At 44.1% G+C, this 27,211-nt stretch overlaps 1 protein-coding gene across 1 annotated transcript in view; it reads left to right on the top strand.

Annotated features, from left to right (window-relative positions):
- Positions 1–27,211, top strand: part of LOC126295177 (voltage-gated potassium channel subunit beta-2-like) — a 1,066,574-nt gene that overhangs the window by 1,014,634 nt on the left and 24,729 nt on the right. The window contains exons 7-11 of the mRNA XM_049987482.1: positions 806–1,013; positions 3,343–3,470; positions 8,789–8,995; positions 12,713–12,810; positions 17,666–17,713. Of these exons, the coding sequence (XP_049843439.1) occupies positions 806–1,013; positions 3,343–3,470; positions 8,789–8,995; positions 12,713–12,810; positions 17,666–17,713 (689 nt within the window). The remainder of the gene's footprint in view (positions 1–805; positions 1,014–3,342; positions 3,471–8,788; positions 8,996–12,712; positions 12,811–17,665; positions 17,714–27,211) is intronic.

Raw genomic sequence — 27,211 nt, 5'->3', positions numbered from 1 at the left:
GGTCCAACTGCCACATTTCCGTGACGAGACACTCAAACTTTATTACAGCACAACTCACGACTGAGCAGTTGCATCGATGTGCCGCTTGGACTAGAAGCAGCTTATACACCAAGAGAAAAGATGATGTGCCTACGCAAGCATGCATGGTTGCCGCATCTTGGAAAGAAAATTAGTCTCGTTACTTTATTGCCGCACCTGATTTATATATATATATATATATATATATATATATATATATATATATATATATATTCTTTTGAACTGGTATAATTCTCTATCACAACAGGATAACGCAACATTCTCGAAAATTCTGGGAAATTCTAGAACACTCTGGGACATCTTCAAACCTTCTGGAAGAATCTCAAAATTCTCAAGGACCGTAGATTAGTCCGAAGCGCTTTGGAATGCCGACATTTTCGAACATTCTGGAATGAACATTCTGGCCAATCTCAGCCATTTCGGCTCGCCATTCCCAGATGGTTCACCGGGTTCCCTCAAGAAGTCTTTTGGTGTGATGCCCTCTTTTTACACCCTGATCTTCGAACCGAATGTGTGCAGTTCTGACGGTAACCTTCTTCAGAGATGGTGGATAGAGGACTGCCACACTACAGAAGACCCAAGGGGCTGTATGGGCGGGTTGTACAGTTATAGCTGCACGCAGGGGCGAGCCAGACTTACATTTTTGGACATACTGATTACCGACGCAGCTGTCACAGCGCAAAGTGGAACATTTTTCGCCTGATACGTGTGATCGCGGCTTTTGCTACGAATGCTCACGCCTTTCTCCCTCTCTCTCTGTGGACAGGCACCTGGGTGACGTTCAGCTCCGGCGTGACGGAGGAGGCGGCCGAGCAGATCGTGCTGCTCGCCTACGACTCGGGCATCAACGTGTTCGACCTCTCCGAGGCTTACAGCGGGCCGCGCGCCGAGCTGGAGCTAGGGCGCATCCTCCAGCGGCACGGCTGGAAGCGCTCCTCCTACATCGTCACCACCAAGATCTACTGGAACACCAAGTGCGTACCGCTCCAGGCGCTCCACGCCGGCACCCACTGACAAATCCTCCTTGCACTCATACAGTTACACAACAAGAGCATAACTGATTCGATCCACTTCCTCTCCATTTTTTTAAAAATCGAAGGTACATACATCAAGATACATACCTTCGTCCACGAGACTCAGACGGCCATAGACACGGGTTCCCAGGTAGATGCCGTGTTTCTTGACTTCCGCAAGGCGTTCGATACAGTTCCCCACAGTCGTTTAATGAACAAAGTAAGAGCGCACGGACTATCATTCCAATTGTGTGATTGGATTGAAGAGTTCCTAGATTTCAGAACGCAGCATGTCATTCTCAATGGAGAGAAGTCTTCCGAAGTAAGAGTGATTTCAGTTGTGCCGCAGGGGAGTGTCGTAGGACCGTTGCTATTAACAATATACATAAATGATCTAGTGGATGACATCGGGAGTTCACTAAGGCTCTTTGCGGATGATGCTGTGGTGTAACGAGAGGTTGCACAATGGAAAATTGTACTGAAATGCAGGAGTACCTGCAACAAATTGATACATGGTGTAGAGAATGGCAATTTAATCTCAATGTAGACTAGTGTAATGTGCTGCGAATACACAGAAAGAAAGATCCCTTATCATTTAGCTACAATATATCAGGTCAGCAACTGGAAGCAGTTAATTCCATAAATTATCTGGGAGTAGGCATTGGTAGTGATTTAAAATGGTGTGACCATATAAAATTAATCGCCGGTAAAGCAGATGCCAGACTATGATTCATTGGAAGAATCCTAAGGAAATGCAGTCCGAAAACAAAGGAAGTAGGTTACAGTACGCTTGTTCGCCCGCTGATTGAATACTGCACACCGGTGTTGGATCCGTACCGGGTAGGGTTGATTGAAGAGATAGAGAAGATCCAACGGGGAGCAGGATCATTTATGAATCTCGAAAGCGTTACTGAGTTTATAGATAAACTCCGGTGGAAGACTGCAGGAGAGACGCTCAGTAGCTCGGTACGGGCTTTTGTTGAAGTTTCGAGAACATACCTTCACCGAAGAGTCAAGCAGTATATTGCTCCCTCCTACGTATATCACGCGAAGAGAGAGGGAGACGAAAAGATGAATACACTAAGCAGATTCAGAAGGATGTAGGTTGCAGTAGGTACTGGGAGATGAAGAAGCTTCCACATGATAGAGTAGCATGGAGAGCTGCATCAAACCAGTCTCTGGACTGAAGACCACAACAACAACAACAACATCTGAGTGCTTACACGATGCAAAGAATAGCGTTAAGTTGATTATACTGTTTCATGTAATGGAGAGTTCTGACACACACCTTACACCGAAACAGAAGAGAAAAAAAGTGTTTGAAGAAGACTGTTGAAAATTTGGTGGATTGATACGATAAGAAATGAGGAGGTTGTGCACAGAATCGGGAAAGAAAGGGATATGTGGAAATCACTGAGAAGGAGAAGGGGAAGGATGATAGGACATGTGTTAAGACATCAGGGAATGACTTCCATGGTACTAGAGGGAGCTGTAGAGGACCAAAACTGTAGAGGAAGGCAGAGATTGGAACACATCGAGCAAATAATTGAGGACGTAGGTTGCAAGTGCTACTCTGAGATGAAGATGTTGCCACAGGGGAAAAATTCGTGGTAGGCCGCATCAAACCGGTCGAGTGACTGGTGACTCAAAAAAAAATAAATAAATAAATAAATAAAGGCCAGGACTCCTTTGGTTTTCATCCGCCCCACCCTTACAACACAGGGGTAAGTCGATGATATTCACTGCCCCATTTTGCTGCCCTTCATAGCAAGCCATCCTGAGCCTACATTTCAGCAAGATAATGCCCGCCCTCACACAGCAAGACTTTTACTGCTTCCCAAACCTTACCTCGGTCGATAAGGTTGCCGCATCTCTCCCAAATGGAGAACGTTTGTTGCTTTATGGGCAGCACTTTCCAAGCATCGACATTTTGACGATCTAAAGCTCCAATTGGACAGAATTTGGCACAACATCCCTCAGGACGACATCCAACAACTCCACCAATCAATACCTAGCCCAGTAGCTGCTTGCATAACAGCCAGAGGAGGAATAACACGCACTGCCTTGCTCAATTTGGTAAATCTTTCTCTTGCATAAATTATCCAATTTTTCACCAACTGTATTCAGTTTTTGTCTGTACATGTACACCACATCTATCAATTTTCATGCCATTCGCATAATTCCTCTGTGGTGGGTCATTTTTTACTTTTTAATTATATTTCTTAGAACGTAGTCATTGCCATGTGAGCTCCACTGAAGGAAAGTTGGTCTGTTTGGTTCGGTTTTGCAGGTCTGACGAGCGCGGCCTGTCCCGGAAGCACGTGATCGAGTCCGTGAAGGCGTCTCTGCAGCGCCTGCAGCTCACCTACATAGACGTCGTCATCGTGCACAAGGCCGACCCCATGTGCCCCATGGAAGGTGCGTAGCGGCTGCTGCAGTAGTGAATACTGGCTGGTTACTCATTCATCCAGGCATCGCGGGTGGTGCCTATACTGCTGAAACCTGTGAATCTCCAACTGGTTAAATTCTCGAGTACTACAGATCTTTTTGTAAGCAGAGCACTCCGTCTTCAGGCCACAAGTGGCCTACTGGGACCATCCGACCGCCGTGTCATCCTCAGCTGAGGATGCGGATATGAGGAGCGCGTGGTCAGCACACCGCTCTCCCGGTCGTTATGATGGTTTTCTATGACGGGAGCCGCTAGTATTCGGTCGAGTAGCTCCTCAGTTGGGATCACGACGCTGAGTGCACCCCGAAAAATAGCAACAGCGCATAGAGGCCCGGATGGTCACCCATCCAAGTGCCGGCCACGCCCGACAGCGCTTAACGGGAACCAGTGTATCCAATGCAGCAACGCAGTTGCCCTGATTTTTTTAATCCTCTTCAGTTACGTTTCCCGCAGTAGTCCTATCTGTCTCATGTAGTTGTTGTATTGGTCTTCAGTCCTGGGACTGGTTTGATGCAGCTCTCCATGCTACTCTATCCTGTGCAAGCTTCTTCATCTCCCAGTACCTACTGCAGCCTACATGCTTCTGAATCTACTTAGTGTATTCATCTCCTGCTCTTCATCTACGAGTTTTACCCTCCACGCTGCCCTCCAATACTAAATTGGTGATCCCTTGATGCCTCAGAACATGTCCTACCAACCGATCCCTTCTTCTAGTCAAGTTGTGCCACAAACTCCTCTTCTCCCCAATTCAATACCTCCTCATTAGTTATGTGATCTACCCATCTAATCTTCAGCATTCCTCTGTGGCATCACATTTGAAAAGGTTATGTTCTCTTCTTGTCCAAACTATTTATCGTCCATGTTTCACTTCCATACATGGCTACACTCCATACAAATACTCTCAGAAACGATTTCCTGACACTTAAATCTATACTCGATGTTAATAAATTTCTCTTCTTCAGAAACGCTTTCCTTGCCATTGCCAGTCAACACTTCATATCCTCTCTACTTCGACCATCATCAATTATTTTGCTCCCCAAACAGCAAAGCATCCACTACTTTAAGTGTCTCGTTTCCTAACCTAATTCCCCCAGCACCACCCGACTTATTTCGACAACCTGTTCTTCCATTTGTCTATAAAGAATTCATCTTACAGTTTTGCAGCCGTGGCTTATTAAACCGATAGTTCGGTAATTTTCCCACTTGTCAAGACCTGCTTTCTTTGGGATTGGGATTATTACATCCTTCTTGAAGTCTGAGGGTATTTCGCCTGTCTCATTCATCTTGCTCTCCAGGGGGTAGAGTTTTGTCATGGCTGGCTCTCCCAAGGCTATCAGTAGTTGTAATGGAATGTTGTCTACTCCTGGGGCCTTGTTTCGGCTTCGATCTTTCAGTTCTCTCTCTCATTTCATGTTCATCTACGTCCTCTTTCATCTCCATAATATCGCCTTCAAGTACATCGCCCTTGTATAGACCCTCTATGTACTCCTTACACCTTTCTGCTTTCCCTTCTTTGCTTAGCACTGGTTTTCCATCTGAGCTATTGATATTCATATAAGTTGTTCTCTTTTTTCCAATGGTCTCTTTAATTTTCCTGTAGGCAGTGTCTATCGTACTCCTAGTGATATATGCCTCCACGTCTGAACCGTGGATTTAAACTTTCAAAACATTTTCTTAAAGAATTTACTTTATTTACTAGCGATTCATTAAGAACATTGACCCATTTAATCAGACATTGCGAGCAAGGAAGTGGTTGCGAATGGGTAACTGATGAGACAAATTTAATTTTTTTTAAGTGGAAAAGGTTTTATTCCTGAAAGCCCTCCTTTTTTAAAAAAACAGATTTAAAATTATAGTCAGAATGCACCCTGTAAAAATCGAGTTACAATTTTTTCTGAGGCAGAAATAACAATCTTTTTTTTTATAGTATGAGCTTTCAGTCTGAGAGCCTTGCCGCTTCCTTTTGACACGGCCGTAGTCACGACCGCTCACAACGGCCTCTGAAAAACTACACTGGTGCAAATCTGCGACACTCCAGATAACTTTAAACTAAGGGCTTTAACAACTCACACAAGCACATAAACTATGCACCCCGTAGGAGGGATGGAAATGGTACAAAACACTCACACTGAAAATTATTTGCCATCGAAAGTGGAACTTGTTTTTAAAAGAAAACTCTTACGGTTGAATGGTGGCGACTTTATATACTAAAATGACCACTTAAATAAAAAGCCATGAGATGCACTCTTATATAAAATGTACAAACGTGCTCTACTTTACAGATATACCAACTCGCAAGATGATAGGCAAGATAAAAGCATATTTCACGAATTCGGCCTTTTACACCTGAAGCAATAAGTTCGATAACACCGAATCCGACAAACATGACAGAGGCAGCTATTAACATACGGCAGACCGACAGACAGAGAGACACTAACTGCCTAACAAATGCGAACGAGAGACAGACGATCAAGCTGGGGACGAGAGACTGACCAAGAAAACAAGTAGGATTTAACAACTAAATCAAACAACACATCACCAACCACTTAACTTCTAATAAACTGCGATTTCTCGAGAAGACCTGGCGCAGCACCCCACATCGCTCCCCCGAACCGTCCGCTGCCAGCCGCTCCAACGGACGCAGGAAGGCGCGCCGGTCTCCCGCCTCACGGCGTCGCAGCTCGCGCCGGCCAGACCGACGTCGTGGGTTGACTCCTGTTGCTCTCGCGTCGGCCGCGAAACCACTACCCTTCGCTATACTCTTTTTAAACTCTACTTCTTTTCTTGGTGAGGTCACCAGCCGTTTTGCTTTGTGGGCTCGTCCCACCATTCTTCTCCGTTTGCCCAACCGCGGGAAGGTGGTTAGTTGTGAATTGGGTGGTCCCACTGGACTCACGAGGCGACCTCACAGGCGCCGACGCTCAAGACGGACAAGTCATCTCGTGTCTCAGTGCGCGACCGACCGACCGATGGATCCAACCTCCAATGCCCATTGCCTGAACAAACTCGAGCAGACTGGCGGCCTAACACATACTGGCACTCCGGACGACAGACAGACACTGACTACCCCACACTGACCCGGCTCACCAACTGACCGGACTCCCCCTTTAGCGAGTTTTTTTTTCCTTTATTGTTATTTTAATACCTATACAAACAGGTAGGCTGTCAGCGGCATGCTACGCTGCTCTTCAGCCATAGTGTTGACAATGACAGAACGCAGGTTGGAGAAACAGAATGAACATAGTGACGGGCTAAAAAATAGTGGTCACAGATACACAAAAAAACACGGAGCCGTTCACACTCGACGATAACGACACCGAAAACACGTTGACACGGCACACAGAACACTGACGAATCCGATGGCACAAGTGAACGTAGAAGCGTGAGGGCGGACACTAAAAACACAAAACGACGTCACACACACACGAGACACAGATGGCGATGATCTCCGGCGCGCGAAAGTCCACGTAGCGTGTGCGAGTCCGGGGACCTGCAAAGAGGGGAAGAAAGGTGAGGGGGGGAGAGGGTGGGGAGGGGAGAACAAAGATGCCAATGGCTGAGGAGATGGGAGGAAGGGGAGAGGGACAGGGGAGGGGAAGCCCGGTGGATGGGTGGGGAGAAAGGGAGGAGGGAGGGAGGGTGCCCAAAGTAACAGACAGAGGAAGAGGGAGGGAGGATGAAAGTTGACAGGAGGGGTAGATGGAGGGGAGGAGGACATCATCAGGGAGGGGGAGCTGCCAGAAGCCACCTTGGGAGAGGGTAACGATGGTGGAGAGATGGAGACCGGGTGGGATGTGGGAATACAGGCACGGCAGTGGGCGGGGGTGGGAGAGGATGGGCGAGACAAGCGGGTGGGGAGGGTCGAGTTTGCGGGAGGTGTACAGGATCCGTATCCGTTCGAGGAAAAGGAGGAGGTGGGGGAAAGGAATGAGATCGTACAGGATCCGCGAGGGGGAGGGGAGACAGATGCGATAGGCGAGGCGGAGAGCATGGCGTTCAAGGATTTGAAGGGATTTATAAAAGGAAGGGGGGGCGTAGCAGAGGATAGGACGGATCAGGGATTTATAGGTTTGGAGGAGGGTGGAGGGGTCCAGACCCCACGTACGGCCCGAAAGGAGCTTGAGGAGGCGCAGTCGGGAGTGTGCCTTGGCTTGGATTGTCCGGAGATGGGGGTCCCTTTAGCGAGCTCACAGCGCCCCTTAAACGCACGTGGACAGGCAACCTTCCCCCTTTCCCACCAGAGGGAGACACCAAAGCTGCGACTGCCACAGCGGCGCCGCCGCCAGAAACGCAGGGCGACTGCTTCACACTACGCGCTGCGGCGCGCTCTTCAAAACTTCTTACCACGGCTCAACGTCCTTATATTTGTCCTCTAGCCATCCCTACTTACCCGCTTTGCACTTCCTGTCGATCTCATTCTTGAGACGTTTGTATTGCTTTTTGCTTACTTCATTTACTGCACACTGTCTACTGTGGTGTCACCGCCAAACACCACACTTGCTAGGTGGCAGCCTTGAAATCGGCCGCGGTCTGTTAGTATGCGTCGGACCCGCGTGTCGCCACTATCAGTGATTGCAGACAGAGCGCCGCCACACGGCAGGTCTAGAGAGACTCCCTAGCACTCGCCCCAGTTGTACAGCCGACTTTGCTAGCGATGGTTCACTGACTTCTACGCTCTCATTTGCCGAGACGATAGTTAGCATAGCCTTCAGCTACGTTATTTGCTACGATCTAGCAAGGCGCCAGTATCCGTACTATTGCTATTGTGAAGCATGTACCATAAAGAGCGACGTTCTCCATTAAGGGATTAAAGTTAAGTATTCCACCAGCTACGTCCGTTTTTCTCAATTCTAATTCCCTTGTCATGTTCCAGACCTCACGCCAGCCTGCGTGAGCTGAGACGCGTGCATATCGGCCTCCTGTAGTAACCCTGGTTGAGTCTCCTGCCAACCACAACAGTCTACCATACTGTTTTCAAAAGCACGATGAGGTGCTTATTTTGTGTATTTCTTTGCTCCGTTATCGAAAGCGTGTGCTTTGTTATACTTGTCTCTACAGCAATATGCGGTCGTTTATTTGCAGCTATTGTGGTAGCAAGTCAAAAACTAATTGTTCATGCTCAGTATCTTAGAAATCGCTATCGTCTGTTGTGTGTATAGTGGGTGCTGTTTCACCATCGCTAGTGCAGTGTAGCCAACCTAACATCGCAAGTGCAGCGTTTGGCCGCCGCAGGTACGCTCCAGAGGGTCCCGAGCAGCTGCGTCCAGTGCCTGCTTGCGTGTTGCAGAGGTGGTGCGCGCCATGAACCACGTGATCAGCCAGGGCTGGGCCATGTACTGGGGCACAGCGCGCTGGACCCCCGTCGAGGTCATGGAGGCCTACACCAACTGCCGGCAGTTCAACTGCGTGACGCCCATCTGCGAGCAGGCCGAGTACCACATGTTCTGCCGCGACAAGACCGAGCTCTACATGCCGGAGCTCTACAACAAGATAGGTGAGCGCCGGCGCCAGCCGCTCCCGGCGAGCCCTCAGCGCTGGGGTGTGCTGAGCCAGGCAGGTGGATGGTCGGTTCATTTGGGGGAGCGGACCAAAAGGCGAGGTCGTCACTCCTGTCCAAGGAACCATCCCAGCATGTGGCTGAAGCGATTTAGGGAACTCGTGGGAAACCTAAACCAGGATGGCCCAACACGGGTTTGGACTGTCGTCCTCCCGAGTGAGAGTCCAGTCTGCTAATTCCACAGGGAGAATACGTTTTGCGTGGCTTGGGAGAACTTGCCAAATATGACCGATGCTACTTCAGCTAATAGCATAGGCGCTCGCTTAACTCTCATAACGTTCATTTGAGTAGTGATCACATCCAGTCACCATCTCGCGAATGTGTTCAGCCGAGGCACTCTCATGAGTCATGACTGGCCGAAAGCTATTCGAGTGCTGACCAATGGATGGCCACAACTAGTCTCTCCCTCTGGAATTAGCACACTAAGTGTCTTCATGCTGATGCCAGGATGGTTCCGTTGAAAGGACACAGTTGACTTCCCTTATCCGATGGGAGTGACGACATCGCCATTTCTTCTGACGATTCCAAAGCTATTAATAATCTTACCACAATGAGATTTTCACTCTCCAGTGGAGTGTGCGCTGATATGAAACTTCCTGTCAGATTAAAACTGTGTGCCGGACCGAGACTCGAACTCAGGACCATTGCCTTTTGCGGGCAAGTTCTCTACCAACTGAGGTACCCAAGCACGACTCACGCCCTGTCCTCACAGCTCTACTTTGGCCAGTACCTCATCTCCTACTTTACAAACTTTACAGAAGCTCTCCTGCGAACCTTGCAGGACTAGCACTCCTGAAAGAAAGGATATTGCGGAGACACGGCTTAGCCACAGCCGAGGGGATGTTCCCAGAATGAGATTTTCACTCTGCAGCGGAGTGTGCGCTGATATGAAACTTCCTGGCACAGCTTGGTAGAGCGCTTGCACGCGAAATGCAAAGGTCCCGAGTTCGAGTCTCGGTCCGGCACACAGTTTTAATCTGCCAGGAAGTTTCATTAATAATCTTGCTCCAAAGAGATCAGCTTGCACATGTGCATAGCTTCACTGGCAACAGGAATTTCTTCTGGTGATTCCAAAGTGCTGAGTGGCCCGTACTCTAAAGAGATGAGACTGCTAATGTGCATAGCCTTTTGTCTTCAGTGTTGTAGCTTTCTCATTCAAGAAAATAACTACTATGTTCCTGCTAGTCTTTTAAAGGGACAGTACATCTCAGCGTTGTGAAAATTTCTTACTCCTCCTTCAGGCAGAGATGTGTTGTGTATATGAATCCTGGGGTATGGCAATCAAAAGAATATAACTATTTCTGCTAACTTCACTTTGAGAATGAGTAATTATTCCCTCTTCCGTACAAGGGTTCGATCATAAGATCCGACAATTGTTGTTGTCGTAGTATACTTTCGCTATAATTACATGCAGACACCGACTTTGCTCACTTTAGATGGGATGCAGCACATGGCCAGTATGGCATTTAATACTGTTACACATATATTGGTGAAATTAAGCTGCATACCAGATTCACAACTGATGATGGCAAGGGCCACACAAAGCACTGACTGGTCAAAATGTTTGGATGTATAAATGTGCACATTTGATACCCAGTTGTAAAGCAACAAAAATGCACGCAAAAGTGAAATATTTGCTAAATGTTTTGCTCAGAATTATAAGTACAGTACACCACTGATTAGCTTCTGTCAGAGGCAAGTCAGAGCAGCCACAAAATTTTGAAAGACGTGCAGGTGACAAAGTACTTCTCAACAGAACACTGAGATGTGGTCCTGATCACTTGAAGTGATATTACATTAATTGTTTGAGGTTCTCTAAATACAAATAGTTTTTACATATGAAATTAATTCATTAACACTAGCTTGGATCACTCATGTTCGTTAATTCACTTCATCTGTGTATCACTAGCCATGCACTCGTACTCTGGATACTTTCCAGCCACCCTATACTAACTTAACTAGTGGTAATTTTTCTTCAATTAGATTATTTCCAGCATTCGTAGTGTTTGGGAAGTTACTATATAGTAGTTTATCAACACTGACAATATATCAGATAATCAGTACCAACCAGGAATAAACTTGTATTTCACCAAAGAAAATGAGACACGAAATTTGTTAGAATAAGCATGTAAGCAAAATATATGTGAGAACATAAATAACAGAATGATAATGACAAAAGTGGAAAGTGACAGTAATTATTTGGAACTTCTTCAAACAACATCTCACTTCACTTACCCCATTATGTACAAATTGAACCTTTAGATTTCCCTTTCCAGATTTTCTAGCTTCCTCCCATGTTCAGCTTCTGACAATCCACACTGATAATCATATAAGTGTACCCTTGGGTTGATTACAGTTTACAATCTTTTTCTCAAGGTTACCTCCCAATTGGCACTCGCTTTCAGATCCAAATGGTGACTTCTTTTGGAATCTTTTTTCAATAGAGTGATTATCAGGTTACTTTTCATTACAGGATACATGTCGTATGGATACACAACAAGTCATAATTTATTTATTTATTTACACGTCAAGTTCCGTAGGACCAAATTGAGGAGCAAATCTCCAAGGTCATGGAAAGTGTCAGTACATGTACTTAGAACATAAAAGTAATAACAGATAAAAATAAATGTTCATGAATGTGCAAGAAAATCAGTCCATAAGTTAAAGCAAACGCTATCAGCTATACAATGAGAATCAGCTAAATTTTTCAAGGAACTCCTCGACTGAATAGAAGGAGTGATCCATGAGGAAACTCTTAAGTTTCGATTTGAAAGCGCCTGGATGACTGCTAAGATTTTTGAATTCGAGACGCTGCTTATTGAAAATGGATGCAGCAGTATACTGCACACCTTTTTGCAGAAGAGTTAAGGAAGTCCCATCCAAATGGAGGTTTGATTTCTGCCGAGTATTAACCGAGTGAAAGCTTCTTATTGTTGGAAATAAACTAATATTGGTAACAAGAAACGACAATAAGGATATACATATTGAGTGTCCAATGTCAAAATACCCAGACTCGTGAACAGAGGTCGATAAGAGGTACGTGAACTTACACCACTTATTGTCCGAACCGCCCGTTACTGAGCCAAAAATATCCTTCTAGAATGGGAAGAGTTACCCCAAGACATAATACCATACGACAAAAGTGAATGAAAATAAGGATCTCTCTCTTTAGATACCGTTCGAATAGCGAAAATGGCAGTATTAAGTCATTAATACTTTATAAATATGCCATTGATCATTGCTGATTCACCCACCTTTCAGGGGCAGTTTCCCATCCAAGGGCAAGATATTTCCCTGAAACTCTATCCACTTGTTTGCCCTGTTTGACAAGACCATTAGCAGATTGAGGGGGACTCATTACACCTGAAATCTTCTGTCATCATTGCTGATGATCTCTGTTTAAAATTTAAGGACTGGCTGGGATAGAACGAAGGACCAATGACTTTTGGTTACCAGCCAAAGACTTTCCCCATAAACCATGCCTCCCTTGACGTATTCAGTGTCTCCTTCAGTCTCATTTCACTGAACTCCATCATCAAATTTTCCATTAATTTTGCAGCCACTTTGAATTGCCAGGTAGCGCTGATATTCGTGGTGTGCGGTAGTAAATCGACCGACCTGCTGTGGTGACGTGGTGCCGTGCTCTGGTTGCAGGGGTGGGCCTGATGGCGTGGTCCCCTCTCACCATGGGGCTGGTGTCCGGGAAGGTGGACGACAGCGGCATGCCTCTCTTCACTAGGCCCTCCTTCAAGGTGAGTCTGCCCTCAACACTCAGAGCAGCCCTTATAAAGCACTTTCCAAATTCGTAGCAATTATTCCTGGGCTGCCCCTAACTTGGTTACATTCCACGAAAAACGAGCTGGGTGACAACTGGGCTCAATAGGATAGAGGGGGAAGAGTGCCTCTGAGCCTTCAAAAACGGAAAATACAAAAAAATAGAAAAACCGCAAAATTTCTTTCTTTCTTTCTTTCGCTTACGCCACAGTCCCGCAGCGATCGCAGGGTCGGCGTGGTTACAACGGATTTGGCAAGGTTAGTTTTAAGGGGAGGCCAGATGCCATTCCTGCCGCCACCCCATACCCCCCGGGACAAAATTGGTGTACCCCCGCTGTCTGCGTCTAGTGTAATCCATGGAATAGTCCGAACTTGTTCAGATGTTTTCGAGTCGTCTAACTGAGGCGGAATGTGGGTTGGGTTGGGTTGTCTGGGGAAGGAGACCAGACAGCGAGGCTATCGGTCTCATCGGATTAGGGATGGATGGGGAAGGAAGTCGGCCGTGCCCTTTCAGAGGAACCATCCCGGCATTTGCCTGGAGTGATTTAGGAAAATCACGGAAAACCTAAATCAGGATGGCCAAATGTGGGATTGAACCGCCGTCCTCCCGAATGCGAGTTCAGTGTCTAACCACTGCGCCACCTCGCTCGGTCGCGGAACGTGGGGACCAGCCCAGTATTCACTTAGCGGGATGTGGAAAACCGCCTAAGCACCACATCCAGGCTGGCCAGCACACCGGCCCTCGTCGTTAATCAGCCGGGCGGATTCGATCTGGGGCCGGCGCGCCTACCCGAGCACAGGGCGCAGCGCGTTAGGGCTCTCGGCTACCCTGGCGGGTAGAAAAACCACAACATTAGCAAAGTATTATTTCTGCATCACAAATGTCTCCGGTTTGTTTATGAGACATAATGCTTTTGCTCCAGAATTGCTCGCATGAAAGGACTACGAGTTAACTGCGATCTGTCAAACATACTTTAATGGGTTTCATGTCGTATTTGGAAACCCAGAATCTACTCTGTAGGAATCAACATGGATTCCGGAAACAGCGATCGTGTGAGACCCAACTCGCTTTATTTGTTCATGAGACCCAGAAAATATTAGATACAGGCTCCCAGGTGGATGCTATTTTCCTTGACTTCCGGACGGCGTTCGATACAGTTCTGCACTGTCGCCCAATAAACAAAGTAAGAGCCTTCGGAATAAGACCAGCTGTGTGGCTGGATTGAAGAGTTTTTAGCAAACAGAACATACCATATTGTTCTCAATGGAGAGACGTCTACAGACGTTAAAGTAACCTCTGGCGTCCCACAGGAGAGTTATGGGACCATTGCTTTTCGCAATATGTATAAATGACCTAGTAGATAGTGTCGGATGTTCCATGCGGCTTTTCGTGGATGATGCTGCAGTACACAGAGAAGTTGCAGCATTAGAAAATTGTAGCGAAGTGCAGGAAGATCTGTAGCGGATAGGGACTTGGTGCAGGGAGTGGCAACTGACCCTTAACATAGATAAATGTAATGTATTGCGAATACATAGAAAGAAGGATCCTTTATTGTATGATTATATGATAGCGGAACAAACACTGGAAGCAGTTACTTCTGTAAAATATGTGGGAATATGCGTGGGGAACAATTTGAAGTGCAATGATCATATAAAATTAGTTGTCGGTAAGGCGGGTGCCAGGTTGAGATTCATTGGGAGAGTCCTTAGAAAATGTAGTCCATCAACAAAGGAGGTGGCTTACAAAACACTCGTTCGACCTATACTTGAGTATTGCTCATCAGTGTGGGATCCGTACCAGGTCGAATTGACAGAGGAGGTAGAGAAGATCCAAAGAAGAGCGGCGCGTTTCGTCACAGGGTTATTTGGTAACCGTGATAGCGTTACGGAGATGTTTAGCAAGTGGCAGACTTTGCAAGAGAGGCGCTCTGCATCGCGGTGTAGCTTGCCCGCCAGGTTTCGAGAGGGTGCGTTTCTGGATGAGGTATCGAATATATTGCTTCCCCCTACTCTCCCCGAGGAGATCACGAATGTAAAATTAGAGAGATTCGAGCGCGCACGGAGGCTTTCAGACAGTCGTTCTTCCCGCGAACCATACGCGACTAGAACAGAAAAGGGAGGTAATGACAGTGGCATGTAAAGTGCCCTCCGCCACACACCGATGGGTGGCTTGCGGAGTATATATGTAGATGTAGATATAGATGTACAGTTTGAGGTTAAGTTAATTGTCCTTAAAAGTACCACAAAAACTGTGTTAGAAGTAATCATGTACTGAGAAAACTAAGAATTCCAGTGAAGGTGATGAGAAACCATATAAAAAGATAGAAGCTTCGTCTGAAAAATGGGGGCAACTACAAAAATATTTTGCAAGGTAGTCAGAGATACATAAGTGAATAGAAATGGAATTTCTTGCGTTATTTGTGTACGTAGCACACGTTAATGCTATGAGGATCGTTACCACTGGAGATGCCCACACCTTTAGGTGTGGTTAACGCCACTTCATCTAGATCGCATGGTTCTGGGTTCGATTCCCGGCCGGGTCGGAGATCCTCCTCACACGGGGACTGAACGTTTGTGTTGCCCTGTCCAGTTCATCTCATATTTATCGACACACTAGTCGGCGAACGGGCGTCACACAGAAAGATTTGCACTTTTACATAAATTAGAAAATCATTTACGACCTCTGTTTCCTGCTATGTCGCTTTAACCATCTTTGATGCTAATTAGTCTTTTGAATCAGAGACGAAAATGGTCAGTGAAGTAAATCGTGCAGACATAAAAATAACACAAAAATATTGATAAAATTCAAGCATCAATCTTCCAAATCCCTTAAAGCATCAATAACGTCGTTCTAATAAAATACGACTTACTTTTTTCCAGGTTTGATTTGAGTATTAAGTTCCTTAACACAGACTTATCACTGTGGTATTAAAATTCCTTCAACACTGTACACTTGGTTATTAAACTGAAATTTGTAAATGGTGTGGCAGAAAGAAGCATCAAGTTCATAAAGGGCTATAACAAACAACGTACAAAACATGTATACCGGACGCAGTATGTACCTTTTTTGGTCCGCGAGTATCGCTGTAAGTTTACAGAGCATGAAACGAGGTTTTGTAGGGGAATTAAAAATTTTATTTGGAAAATGAGATTTTCTCGTCATATTACTTCCCACATGTTGTAAATAGTTCCGTGTTATTGAAATTAATGCATCAACATTAATATTAAAGTTGAAATCAATAATGTTTTGGTTAACCAACTACTTCTAAACGATATTTTTGGGGATATAAAATGAATTAAATTTTATACGATTTTTCTTTTTTTATCATATGGCAGGATCAAGGGTCACGCCTTCCCAATTTTCTGTTGAGCCCAAATTACACACTACTCATTTTTGTGTGAAATGGAAGCAAACTGAGGGTTAGCAAAAAGAAAATAGAAATTTCAAAAATTAAGAGCTTTCCTACTTTACAATACACACTACAGAGAGCTCTCACATACCTGGTGGAATGCTCTGGACTCCAGTGTGGCTCCACAAATATGTCTTCATCATGCTCATTGCTGAGATTACATATTTTATAAAGGAGCAACAGTTAGTAACAATCTCAGCTATTCCACCTGGTTTGTACGATGTATGAGCTCGATTAAATATTCTCTGACCTGTAGAAGGATGTCATAATTCCAATTCCAAAGAAGGTACGTACTGACAGGTGTGAATCTTGCCAAACTATCAGTTTAGTACGTCATGGTTGCTAAATACGGGCACTAAATATTCACAGATGAATCAGTAGACTACTAGAAACCGGCTTTCGGGTAGATAATTTGGGCTTATGTGGGAATACACAAGGCAGTACTGACTTTACCAAATATCTTAGAAGATAGGCTGAAGAAAGGCAGACGTTTGTTATAGCATTTATAGATTTAGAAGACGGTTTTTTTACTGGAACACACCCTTTGATATTCTGAAGATAGCAGGGATTAGTAGTAAATGAAACCAAGGCATGCCAATAACCTTAATTTGTTTTGTTAGTATACAATATAATACAAAGTATATAATATATTTTTATTTGTAAATAATAGATTTCAGCTATGAGCTGCCCGTTTTATATTTTATTGGCAGATCTAGATTTCAGCTAAAAACTAGCCATTCTCAATACACTATAATTTTTGATCAATGCATGTAATGCCTGTTGCTTGGGCTTCATCCACAGTTCATTGAATACTAAGCATGAAGAGTGGATGAAGCTCGACCAACAGGCATTACATTCATTGATCAAAAATTATAGTGTATTGAGAATGGCAAGTTTCTAGCTGAAATGTAGATATGCCAATAAAATTTCGAAAGCACGACTGATAGCTGAAATTTATTATTTACAACTCAATATAACAGTCGCTGCGTGCGACAGCCTCTGAATGGAGGGTTGCCTGATATATTTTTATATATATTCTAAATTTGTCCTTCATTTTCATCTCCACGAGGCGCAAGGATCACATTAAAAGACGCTTGTAAATATTAGAAGAACCATAAGACTTTAATTGGCATTCAGAATGCCATATAACATAACATAATTTATTTGTGCTTCAGTCTACAATTTCTGTAAATACATTGAGATGATCCCCTTTTTCGTGATGATCCTTCGATGCTCAACCTTTAATACTGCAAATTGTTTCTCCAGTGCATAACACCTATACCTAGCTCATTATTTCTCCATGTACAGTTACCCTGTAGAGTTGAGTGTTGTTGGTAGCAGTTTCCTATGCTCCTCCATAGTGTATAGTACTTGCCTACACAGCCCTACTGTGTGCATCGCGTGTTGTTTTGTGTTGTTTCAGAACAAGTACTCCTCCTTCAGCTGGACAGAGGACGAGACGCAGAAAGAGGTCAGACCAAACACTGTTCGCTCCTTTTCAGTCGTAGTTGGTTCCCCCGTAGCCTCCTAGATATGCTTCTGTCCTGAGTACTGTGAGCTGCCATGTTTAGCGTATAACATTTCCTGTTACATGTGAAGCATGCTTCCTTCCAGATCTGTCCAAACTGTTGATGTGCCTATTTGTTTCGTGTATCCCTAGAAAATGTAAAGGATGCAATAATGTCACGGGCACTCCAAAAAAATGCACACTATTTTTTTAAAAAATCCATCTTTTACTCTATATGTTTGAAAGTTTTACAGTGTGTAGACACTTCCTTTATGAACAATATTTTCATTTCCCCACATAATTTCCATCCCTCTCAACTGCCTTACGCAATCTTGGAGCCAGCGCCAGTGTACCCACACGCTAAAATTCTGGAACAACCTGTTGGAGCCACTGTTTGGCAGCGTGCACAAGGGAGTCATCATCTTCAAACCTTGTTCCACGAACAGAGTCATTCAGTTTCCCAAAGAGATGATAGTCACACAGAGCCAGGTCAGGAATGTAAGGCGGGTGTTTCAGTGTTGTGCGTCCGAGTTTTGTGATCGCTTCTACGGTTTTTTCACTGACATGTGGCCGTTCATTCTCGTGCAACAGCAAAACATCCTGCTTGGGCCGATGTGGTCCAACACGACTCAGCCGAGCTCAAAGTTTCTTCAGTGTCGTCACATATGCATCAGAATTTATGGTGGTTCCACTTGGCACGATGTCCACAAGCAAGAGTCCTTCAGAATCGAAAAACGCTGTAGCCATAACTTTTCCAGCAGAAGGTGTGGGTTTGAATTTTTTTTTCTTGGGTTAATTTCCATGATGCCACTCTGTCGATTGCCTCTTCATCTCTGGTGATGGAGCCATGGTTCATGACCTGTCACAATTCTTCCAAGAAATTCATCTCCACGGTTCTCGTAGTGTTCCAAAAAGTTCGCTGCACACCGTTTTTCTTGTTTCTTTGTGACCCACTGTCAACATACTGGGAACCCACCTGGCACAAACCTTTTTTAACCCCAACACTTTCAGTATTGTGCACACACTTCCTTCTACTATCCCAACGTAGCGTGACAATTCGTTCACTGTGATGCGTCTGTCAGCAGCACCAATTCGTTAACTCTCCGCACATTGTCTGGAGTGTGTGCAGTACGAGGCCTGCTGCTGCGAGGACAATCCTCAATATTGCCGTGCCCGCTTTCATCACGTTACCTGCTTGCCCACCGACTAACTGTACTGCGATCGACAGCAGCATCTCCGTACACCTTTTTCAACCTCTTGTGGATGTTTCCCACTGTCTCGTTTTCACAACACAGGAATTCTATGATAGCACGTTGCTTCTGACGAACGTCAAGTGTAGCAGCCGTCTTGAAGACATGCTGTGACGGCGCCACTCACGGGAACAGGTTGAACTAAGTTTGAAAACAAGCGGGAAAGATGTATCTACACACTGTAATACTTTCACACATGCAGAATGAAAACTGTATTTTTACAAAAATGGTGTGCATTTGGTTTGGAGTGACCCTCGTACTTATGTAATTCTGATATTCATGTAAAAGTGTGGTACCAAATACCTAGAGAATACGGTTCCAAAGATTAGAGCTTTGAGCTTTGATCTCAACAAATATGTGGCAAAATTAAAAACTTCATAATGGGAGTGTCCCAAAGGGGGGAGGGGGGGTCTGTTATGGTCTATGGCAAAAAATTACACACTATTAAGGATATTTCCAATTTGCTGATGAACAAGTGTCGCTGCTGCATGACTCCATAACCAAATCACTAACATACGATTGTATGATTTTGCATGAAGTGGATGTAACAGTTGGTTACGATGGTGGAAGAAATTCTCAGTACCAGTATTTATGCAATAAGTTGAGGAAAGGTGGCATGGTAAATTCATGATCACTGGGCTTTGCACAGATGTCTTGTGCTAAATTCTAAATTTCTTCACAGTGCCGGATGAGGTCAGCGTCTGTCGCAATGTTGATATAGACCCATCTGTCAACATCCCCCCAGCTCATGTTCCAAAAGAGTAACTTGTTCACTTCAGTCCTTCACTTTCATCCTTAACATCACAAATACAACACTAAAATTCCACATGCGCTCATTATAGTCACTGCATTCGACAGATGGACTTAACAACACTCCCACTTTATGATGGTATGGTGCCATTCAGCATGACGAAGTAAAATCTTTCCACTTAGATGGCTGAACCTTCCACTGGAAGTCTCGAATTGGCCTGCAGCTCGATATAAGTCGTGTAAAGACATTATGAATTAAGTAAAAAAAGCTGCTTCTGTTTTTGAGATGTTTATTTAATCACGACAGGCCTGTTTCAGCACTATTGCCTTCATCAGGGGATCTGAAAGTAATGGTTTTATTATATACTGTTTCTAGGGGAGACGGTAGCCTACTTGTCATATATGAAATTGACAACCATACGTTTATGGAATTCTTAACTTACCTATAACATCGCTGGTTAGTCACTTAAGCGTTTTCTTACGTCTTTTAAAGTTATTTTGTGACGCAGCTTTCATAGGCTATATTTGTTGGAAGTTATAGCCTGAATTTTATTTGTTGTGTGTGACAATTTTGTGTTTGACGTTTAACCAACGATGTTATAAGTTTACATCAGAGCAGTTACTTATCGGTCTCCCTTAGTTATTGTGTTGTTTATTTTTATCAGTGAATTTGTGACTGGTTTGGCTTAGCTTATGTCTTTGGTTGTTTATCCATTTTCATGATCGATGAATGCACACAAATATTCACAACAAATACTCATCGAGCAATTAGGTCTGAAACATAAACACTATATAGAAAAAATTATTCAAATCATCGATCATGTTATAAGTTTACATCAGAGAAGTTACTTATCGGTTGTCCCTAGTTACTGTGTTGTTCATTTTTATCTGTGAATTTGTGATTGGTTTGGCTTAGCTTATGTCTTTGCTTGTTTATCCGTTTTCATGATCGATGAATTCACACAAATATCCACAACAAATACACAACGAGCAATTAGATTTAAAACATAAAGACTATATCGAAAACTTTATTCAAATCATCGATCATGAAAACGGATAAACGACCAAAGACATAAGCTAAGCCAAGCCACTCACACATTCACAGATAAAAATAAACAACAGGATAACTAAGGGAAAACGGTAAGTAACTGCTCTGATGTAAACTTATAACATCGTTGGTTAAACGTCAAACAAAAAATTGTCACACACAACAAATAAAATTACGCAACGTTAGCGACAGCCCGGGACGGTGCACAAGTTCCGCCCAATCAGCCCCCTCCACACCAATCCGTATCCTAAGCTCCGCCCCTGGTCTGCCGCATGTTCCAACATCAAAGTTGTTCGTATCACAGATATGCCAGTCATAAGAAGGGAGGAAATCAGTAGTTAGTACGAAATACAGTTTTTCCGGTACCATTGTAAAAAGAATTAGAAAGGTGTTCATTGAATATGCGAATTGAAAAATCGTCAATGAGAATGAAAAAAAAATGGCAACCACACTGTCTTTTTTTATTTCATGAGCTTTCATCTGCACTGTACCGAAAAATCTGATATTTGTTAACTGCAGTGAGCGCACATTTCCATCACCTCGCGTAGTGTAAGAAATTCTGTTGGGGAAATATTAATTGGTAGTATCACAAAGGATGACGTCCATTATCTCGATTGTCTAAAGTAAATGTTGTGCATAAACAAGGGAAAGTCGATGTTTGGTTTGTTTCTGATTATGTCATTAAGACTAAAGAATGTAAGAGTGGGATAATGTAGAAGCAAGCAGTCAGATATTTGCACAGTGACATTCTTCATTAATATTTGCCTGTGTAATGTGTGAATTTTTACTTGTGAACTCTTATGAGTGCTCGCTTATAGCAGACACAAGATTACTTTGAGTTCTTCTTCAGTGTTTGAGAGTTTTAGAGCTGCCTATTGTTAAACATATGTACATAATTTCGTCAGTGTCATTCCAACACATCTTATCGCACTTTACTGTGTGTTAGATATCAGTTTTGACAGCAGTTGGCCGCAACAGTCACGATTAGGTACCTTGTGTATGATAACTTTATTGAGAGTGCATATCTACGTTTCATTTTGACAGTATTACACAAACTGCTAAGAATTACTAACAGCACAACACTGGTAGTATGAACAACCGAGGTAAAACAAAAAGCGACGAACAAAAACGCGACAGCGACGAGGACTACCAAAGATCATATTGATGCGCTCTTGGTTGGTGTGGCCGGGGTAGGTGTGGAGGGGCGTAAATGGGCAGGGCTTGTGAAAATGTCCGGGGCTGTCGCTAACGTTTCCTATAAAATTCAGGGTATAACTTCCAACAAATATAGCCTATGAAAGCTACGTCATAAAATAACTTTAAAAGACGTAAAAAAAAACGCTTAAGTGACTAACCAGCGATGTTATATATAAGTTAAGAATTCCATAAATGTATAGTTGTCAATCTCATATACGACAAGTAGGCTACCGTGTGCCCTAGAAAAATAGCATGTAACAAAAACCATTACTTTCAGATCACCTGATGATGAATGCAATAGTGCTGAAACAGGCCCGTCGTGATTAAATAAGCATCTAAAAAAAGAGAAGTAGCTTTTTGGACTTAATTCATAATGGAAGTCTCCAAGTCATCAGTGATGTGTCTGGTCCGCCCCTGTTAGCTGAGTGGTGAGCGTTGTAGAATGCCACGCCAAGGGGCCCGGATTCGATTCTCGCCTGGGGCAGGAGATTTTCTCAGCTCAGGGTCTGGGTGTTGTGTTTCCCTCATCATCATTTCATCCCCATCCGGCGCGCCAGTCGCCAAATTTGGCGTCGAATGCAATGAGTACTTGCCCTCAGCGGCCGAACTTCCCGAACGGCGAGCTCCAAGCATACAATGCCGTACGGTTATTTCCATTTTTCAATGACATATCCAATCATTACTCACGGCAGTCACCATCCGAGTTACTGATGATTCGCAATCATCCATTGTAGTGAAAGCAGCAACAGACAGATGAAAACTGCTTCCCTCAGAGGGTTTTTTTTTGTTGTTTTTTGGAGGGGTCAGGAGACCAGACAGCAAGGTCATTGGTCTCAAAAAAACGGCTCTGAGCACTATGGGACTTAACATCTGTGGTCATCAGTCCCCTAGAACTTAGAACTACTTAAACCTAACTAACCTAAGGACTTCACACACATCCACGCCCGAGGCAGGATTCGAACCTGCGACCGCAGCAGTCGCGCGGTTCCGGACTGCGCGCCTAGAACCGCGAGACCACCGCGGCCGGCCATTGGTCTCATTGGATTAGGGAAGGACGGGGAAGGAAGTCGGCCGTGCTCTTTGAAAGGAATCATCCTGGCATTTGCCTGGAGCGATTGAGGGAAATCACGGAAAATCTAAATCAGGATGGCCGGACACGGGATTGAACCGTCGTCCTCCCGAATCCCTCAGAGACAACTAAGATAAATTTCCTACTGCTTCCAACATAGGAAACCAAATGTGACGTGATGCTATTTCTAGTACAGGAGTCATGACGAAATGTGTGTGAGACTTCGCCAATATGGTACACAATTTTCCCCATTAGCACACACAGATGGTGGCCACTGAAAGTGTGGCCAAAATGTCAGCTTTATCCATTTGGTCACAGTTAATTTACAGGGTGAGCACAAAGTCTTGCCCTGATTATAAAAACTTATAACATAATAAGTTACATTACAACATAATACGTTACATTTCACGCCGTTACATAGGTTAGTGTTACTAGTATTTGGGAAGGCCACTTACGTCAGGAAACCTCAACGTGTGCTCCCTTGGTAGCTCGGAGAACGTCGAGGCGGTATTCCAGTTCCCGACAGGTGTTTCGTAACGTGTGTTCCATCACAGTACCCACAGCAGCTTAGAAACGTTCAGTCATAAATAAAGTAATTGAACGAAAGCAGTGTCTTGATAGCAGACTTTCTTTTATAGAAAGTTTGAAAAAAGCATTCGGTATACTAATTGCCTCATATTCTATTAATTAATTAAACCAAACAAGCAATAGGCCTTCTAATTCAGGGGATAGCAAGGAAAGATGTTTGTAGCATTCTCACTAACAGCTTTTTCGCAATAAAGAACAGCCGTAATTGAGTATTTCCTATTCTACTTCGAGGAAACGTGAGTAATTCATAATCATACCAACAGTGTTTGTCGGTAATTTGCGTGATATTTGAAAGTCCTGCGGGAGACATACATAATGATGCGTTAGCGTAATGGTTAAAGTGTATGGCTGCTAAGTGAAAGGTTCTGAGTTCAATCCTTGATCTGTGCTTAATATTTTCTTAAATTAGAAACAATATCGAAGTGTCTTACTTCATGAACTTTATTCGTTTGAATGTAATTTTTTGAAATTTCTAGTGAAAACTAAAATCGACCATACGGGAAGTATACGCTATGGACTTTTACCTCTGCAAACTCTTCAAAATTTCGTGCAATGGTTTACTACATCTAGTGCTGCACAATAACTACGTTGAACATCGAAACAAAATTAAGTCATTTGTGGGGAAAATGCATCAGTGAAGAAGATGTGTAAAATTCAAATTTTTGGGCCAAATAGTTTTTGTGAAATCGTGTGCGTCAAAACAGTCGAAACACCGTGTGTGTCTTCTGCACAGGCGAGTAGTGCAATGATGACAAAATCGCCCACATCGCGGAATGCGGGCAGCACGTCTCTGTAGCAGCGAAAGGGTTAATGCGGCCGTGGTGGCTTTACTTCACAAACTGCGCGCTGCCCCCTAGACGTAAGTTTGCGAATTATACTATACTATGGCGCTGCTTCTCTTGGCGCGTACAACTGGCAACGCAGCAATCTCCCGCGTCTAGGCGGGCATGCGCGAAACGCCAAGATAAAAGAATTGAACTATAGCCTTCAGTTCGTCGACGTCAGCAGCTGGTGTGACGAAGGCTCTGTCCTTGATATAGCCCGAGGAAAAAAAAAGTCAGGGGGCGTAATGTCTGAAGAGCGGGGCGGCCATTGTGTTGGAGCGTTCCTTCCAATCCACCGATCCGGAAATGTTTCATCCAGAAAATCATGCACACACCATCAAAGCCCAGTGGAGGAGTGCTCCATCTTACTGAAAAATTATCCATGGTTGTAGTCCTTTAACCGAGGGTCAATGAACTGTTGAAAAACGTCTTAGTAAATGTTAGCAGTAATCGATTTTTCCGCGAAGAAAAACGGTCCAAAAACCTTGTTATGCAAGAGACCGCACCAAACATTCACTTTTTCGCTGTCTCGCTGTATCGGTGCAGTAGCATGTGGAGACTATGAACCCCATTATGCCTATTTACCATTCCACTGATGTGAAAGGTGGACTCAACCGGTAAAGCATATGCGATTTAAGTAATCAAGCCTGTTGAGAATCTCAGTTGCAAATTCAGCACATCATTCCGTTGCAATGCCTGCACGATTTGCACTTTGTAAACATGCAACCTAAGCCTTTCATGAAGAATGTTCACCACACTTGCTTGCGGTATGTGAAGTTCACGTAATGCTCGACGAGTTGATTTAGATGGACTCCGTTGAAACGATTTCCGAACACGATCAACAGTTGCTCCGCTCACACGAGGCCTGCCACTTCGAGGTCGATCTGCAACGCTGCCTGTTTCGTTAAAGTTTGCTTTACTGATTTAACGTCAGGAGGGTTACGTCCATAAGAAGCCCGAAATTTACCCTGAACACTGATGGGCGATTTCGTTTCGTGAAACCAAAGCACACATTGCGCTTCCTCCAGCTTCGACGCCATTTCGCCAGCAACTAACGTGACCTAACAGACAGCGTTGGTGTTGTGGAACACTAGAGCCATCTATTGGTCATAACAGCTACTAACACTAACCTATGTAACGGCATAAATGTAACTTACTATAATGTGACTTAGTATGTTATAAGTTTTTATAATCAGGGCAAGACTTTGTGCTCACCCTGCATTTTACAACATGAGGGGTTCTCCACCTAGAAAGCTTGTGTGTCATCTGATTGGTTCAAATGGCTCTGAGCACTATGGGACTTAACATCTGTGGTCATCAGTCATCTAGAACTTAGAACTACTTAAACTTAACTAACCTAAGGACATCACACACATCCATGCCCGAGGCAGGATTCGAACCTGCGACCGGAGCGGTCACGCGGTTCCAGACTGCAGCGCCGGCTGTGTGTCATCTGACTGTAGGTGTGGCGACCTATACACTTTCAGTGACATACGACTCTACTTTTTGATAAACCACCCGAATCACATTCAAAGGATGGCATTATACTCTTTCACGACGGCGTCACTAAATTGCCATAATGAACAGTTTACATCAACTATACACAGCACACTGACAGAACTGCAGAGGTATTTTTTAGTATTTTAGTTTGAAGGATGTGTAGACTGCACTGGTTCGTTTCATAACAGTTGCATTTCGTTTGATTTCTTACCCCTATTTGTGTTGGCATCTGTACTGCACTGAAAATATCTTTGCAGCAGTGTAAATGTTGATGTCATACGCTATATACCTTATTTGGAAACGAACTCGACCCATTCTGTTAGGTACCCACTGTTGACAGCCATAATGCCCATTTTACTCTTTTACCTCAAGCTTGCATGCAGTAATGCTCAGTCCTTTCAGAGATTTGTTTTTCCACCAATGTTAGTTCTGCATTCATGGCAATACACAGCAGCACGGATAGGCTTATTGTTGGAGAGTTGCCCGACGTGTACTTTGTGTATATGTTTACTGAATTAAAGAGAAGAGAGGAATAAAGACGATTGGGATAATATACTGAATAAATCATAAGGACACTATTAGTGTACACATGTATGTCTGAGAGAACACACACACTGCTGACAAGCTACAGCCTTACGAAATACTGCAAGATTTATTTGATGACTGCGAATTCCTTGTCATTGGCTATATTAGGCACAGGTCTACTATCCAATAGTGACATATGAAAATTTGTCCCTTACCAGGACCTAGATTTCCTACTTATTGCGAGTGCTCGGCTTAACCACTTCGGCTATCCGCCCACGCTCCCAAGATGGAACCAAACTTCAATATGTCACACTGTCTCTATTCTTATATTGTAGTCCACTACATTCGTTACCTACTGCCACCGGTATTGTTTGGATTCCCGCAACAGGGAGAATGAAAAAACGGGGTATCAAGAGAAATGTTGTGTCATCATACGCCTACCTAGGTTTGTAATATATGTGGGCTTAAGATGACAACAACATTGCTATCGATTCCTCGTTTCTTCATTCCCCTGTTGCCGGAATCCAAGTAATATTTCGAGCAGTAGGTATGAATTTAATGGACTGTGACATAAGGATAGAGACAGTGTGACATATGGAAGGTTGGGTCGGTGCAGAGAGGATTCATGGATATCCAAAGCGGTTAAGATGACCAGTCGTGATAAGTAGGAAATCGGGTTGAAGACCGTTTCCAGCAGAAATTTTCATATGT

The sequence above is a fragment of the Schistocerca gregaria genome, chromosome 11, assembly GCF_023897955.1.
Source record: "Schistocerca gregaria isolate iqSchGreg1 chromosome 11, iqSchGreg1.2, whole genome shotgun sequence".
In the NCBI taxonomy this organism is placed as follows: Eukaryota; Metazoa; Arthropoda; class Insecta; order Orthoptera; family Acrididae; genus Schistocerca; species Schistocerca gregaria.
Note: the sequence above shows the minus strand (reverse complement) of the source record. Positions and strands in the feature narration are given on the sequence as shown.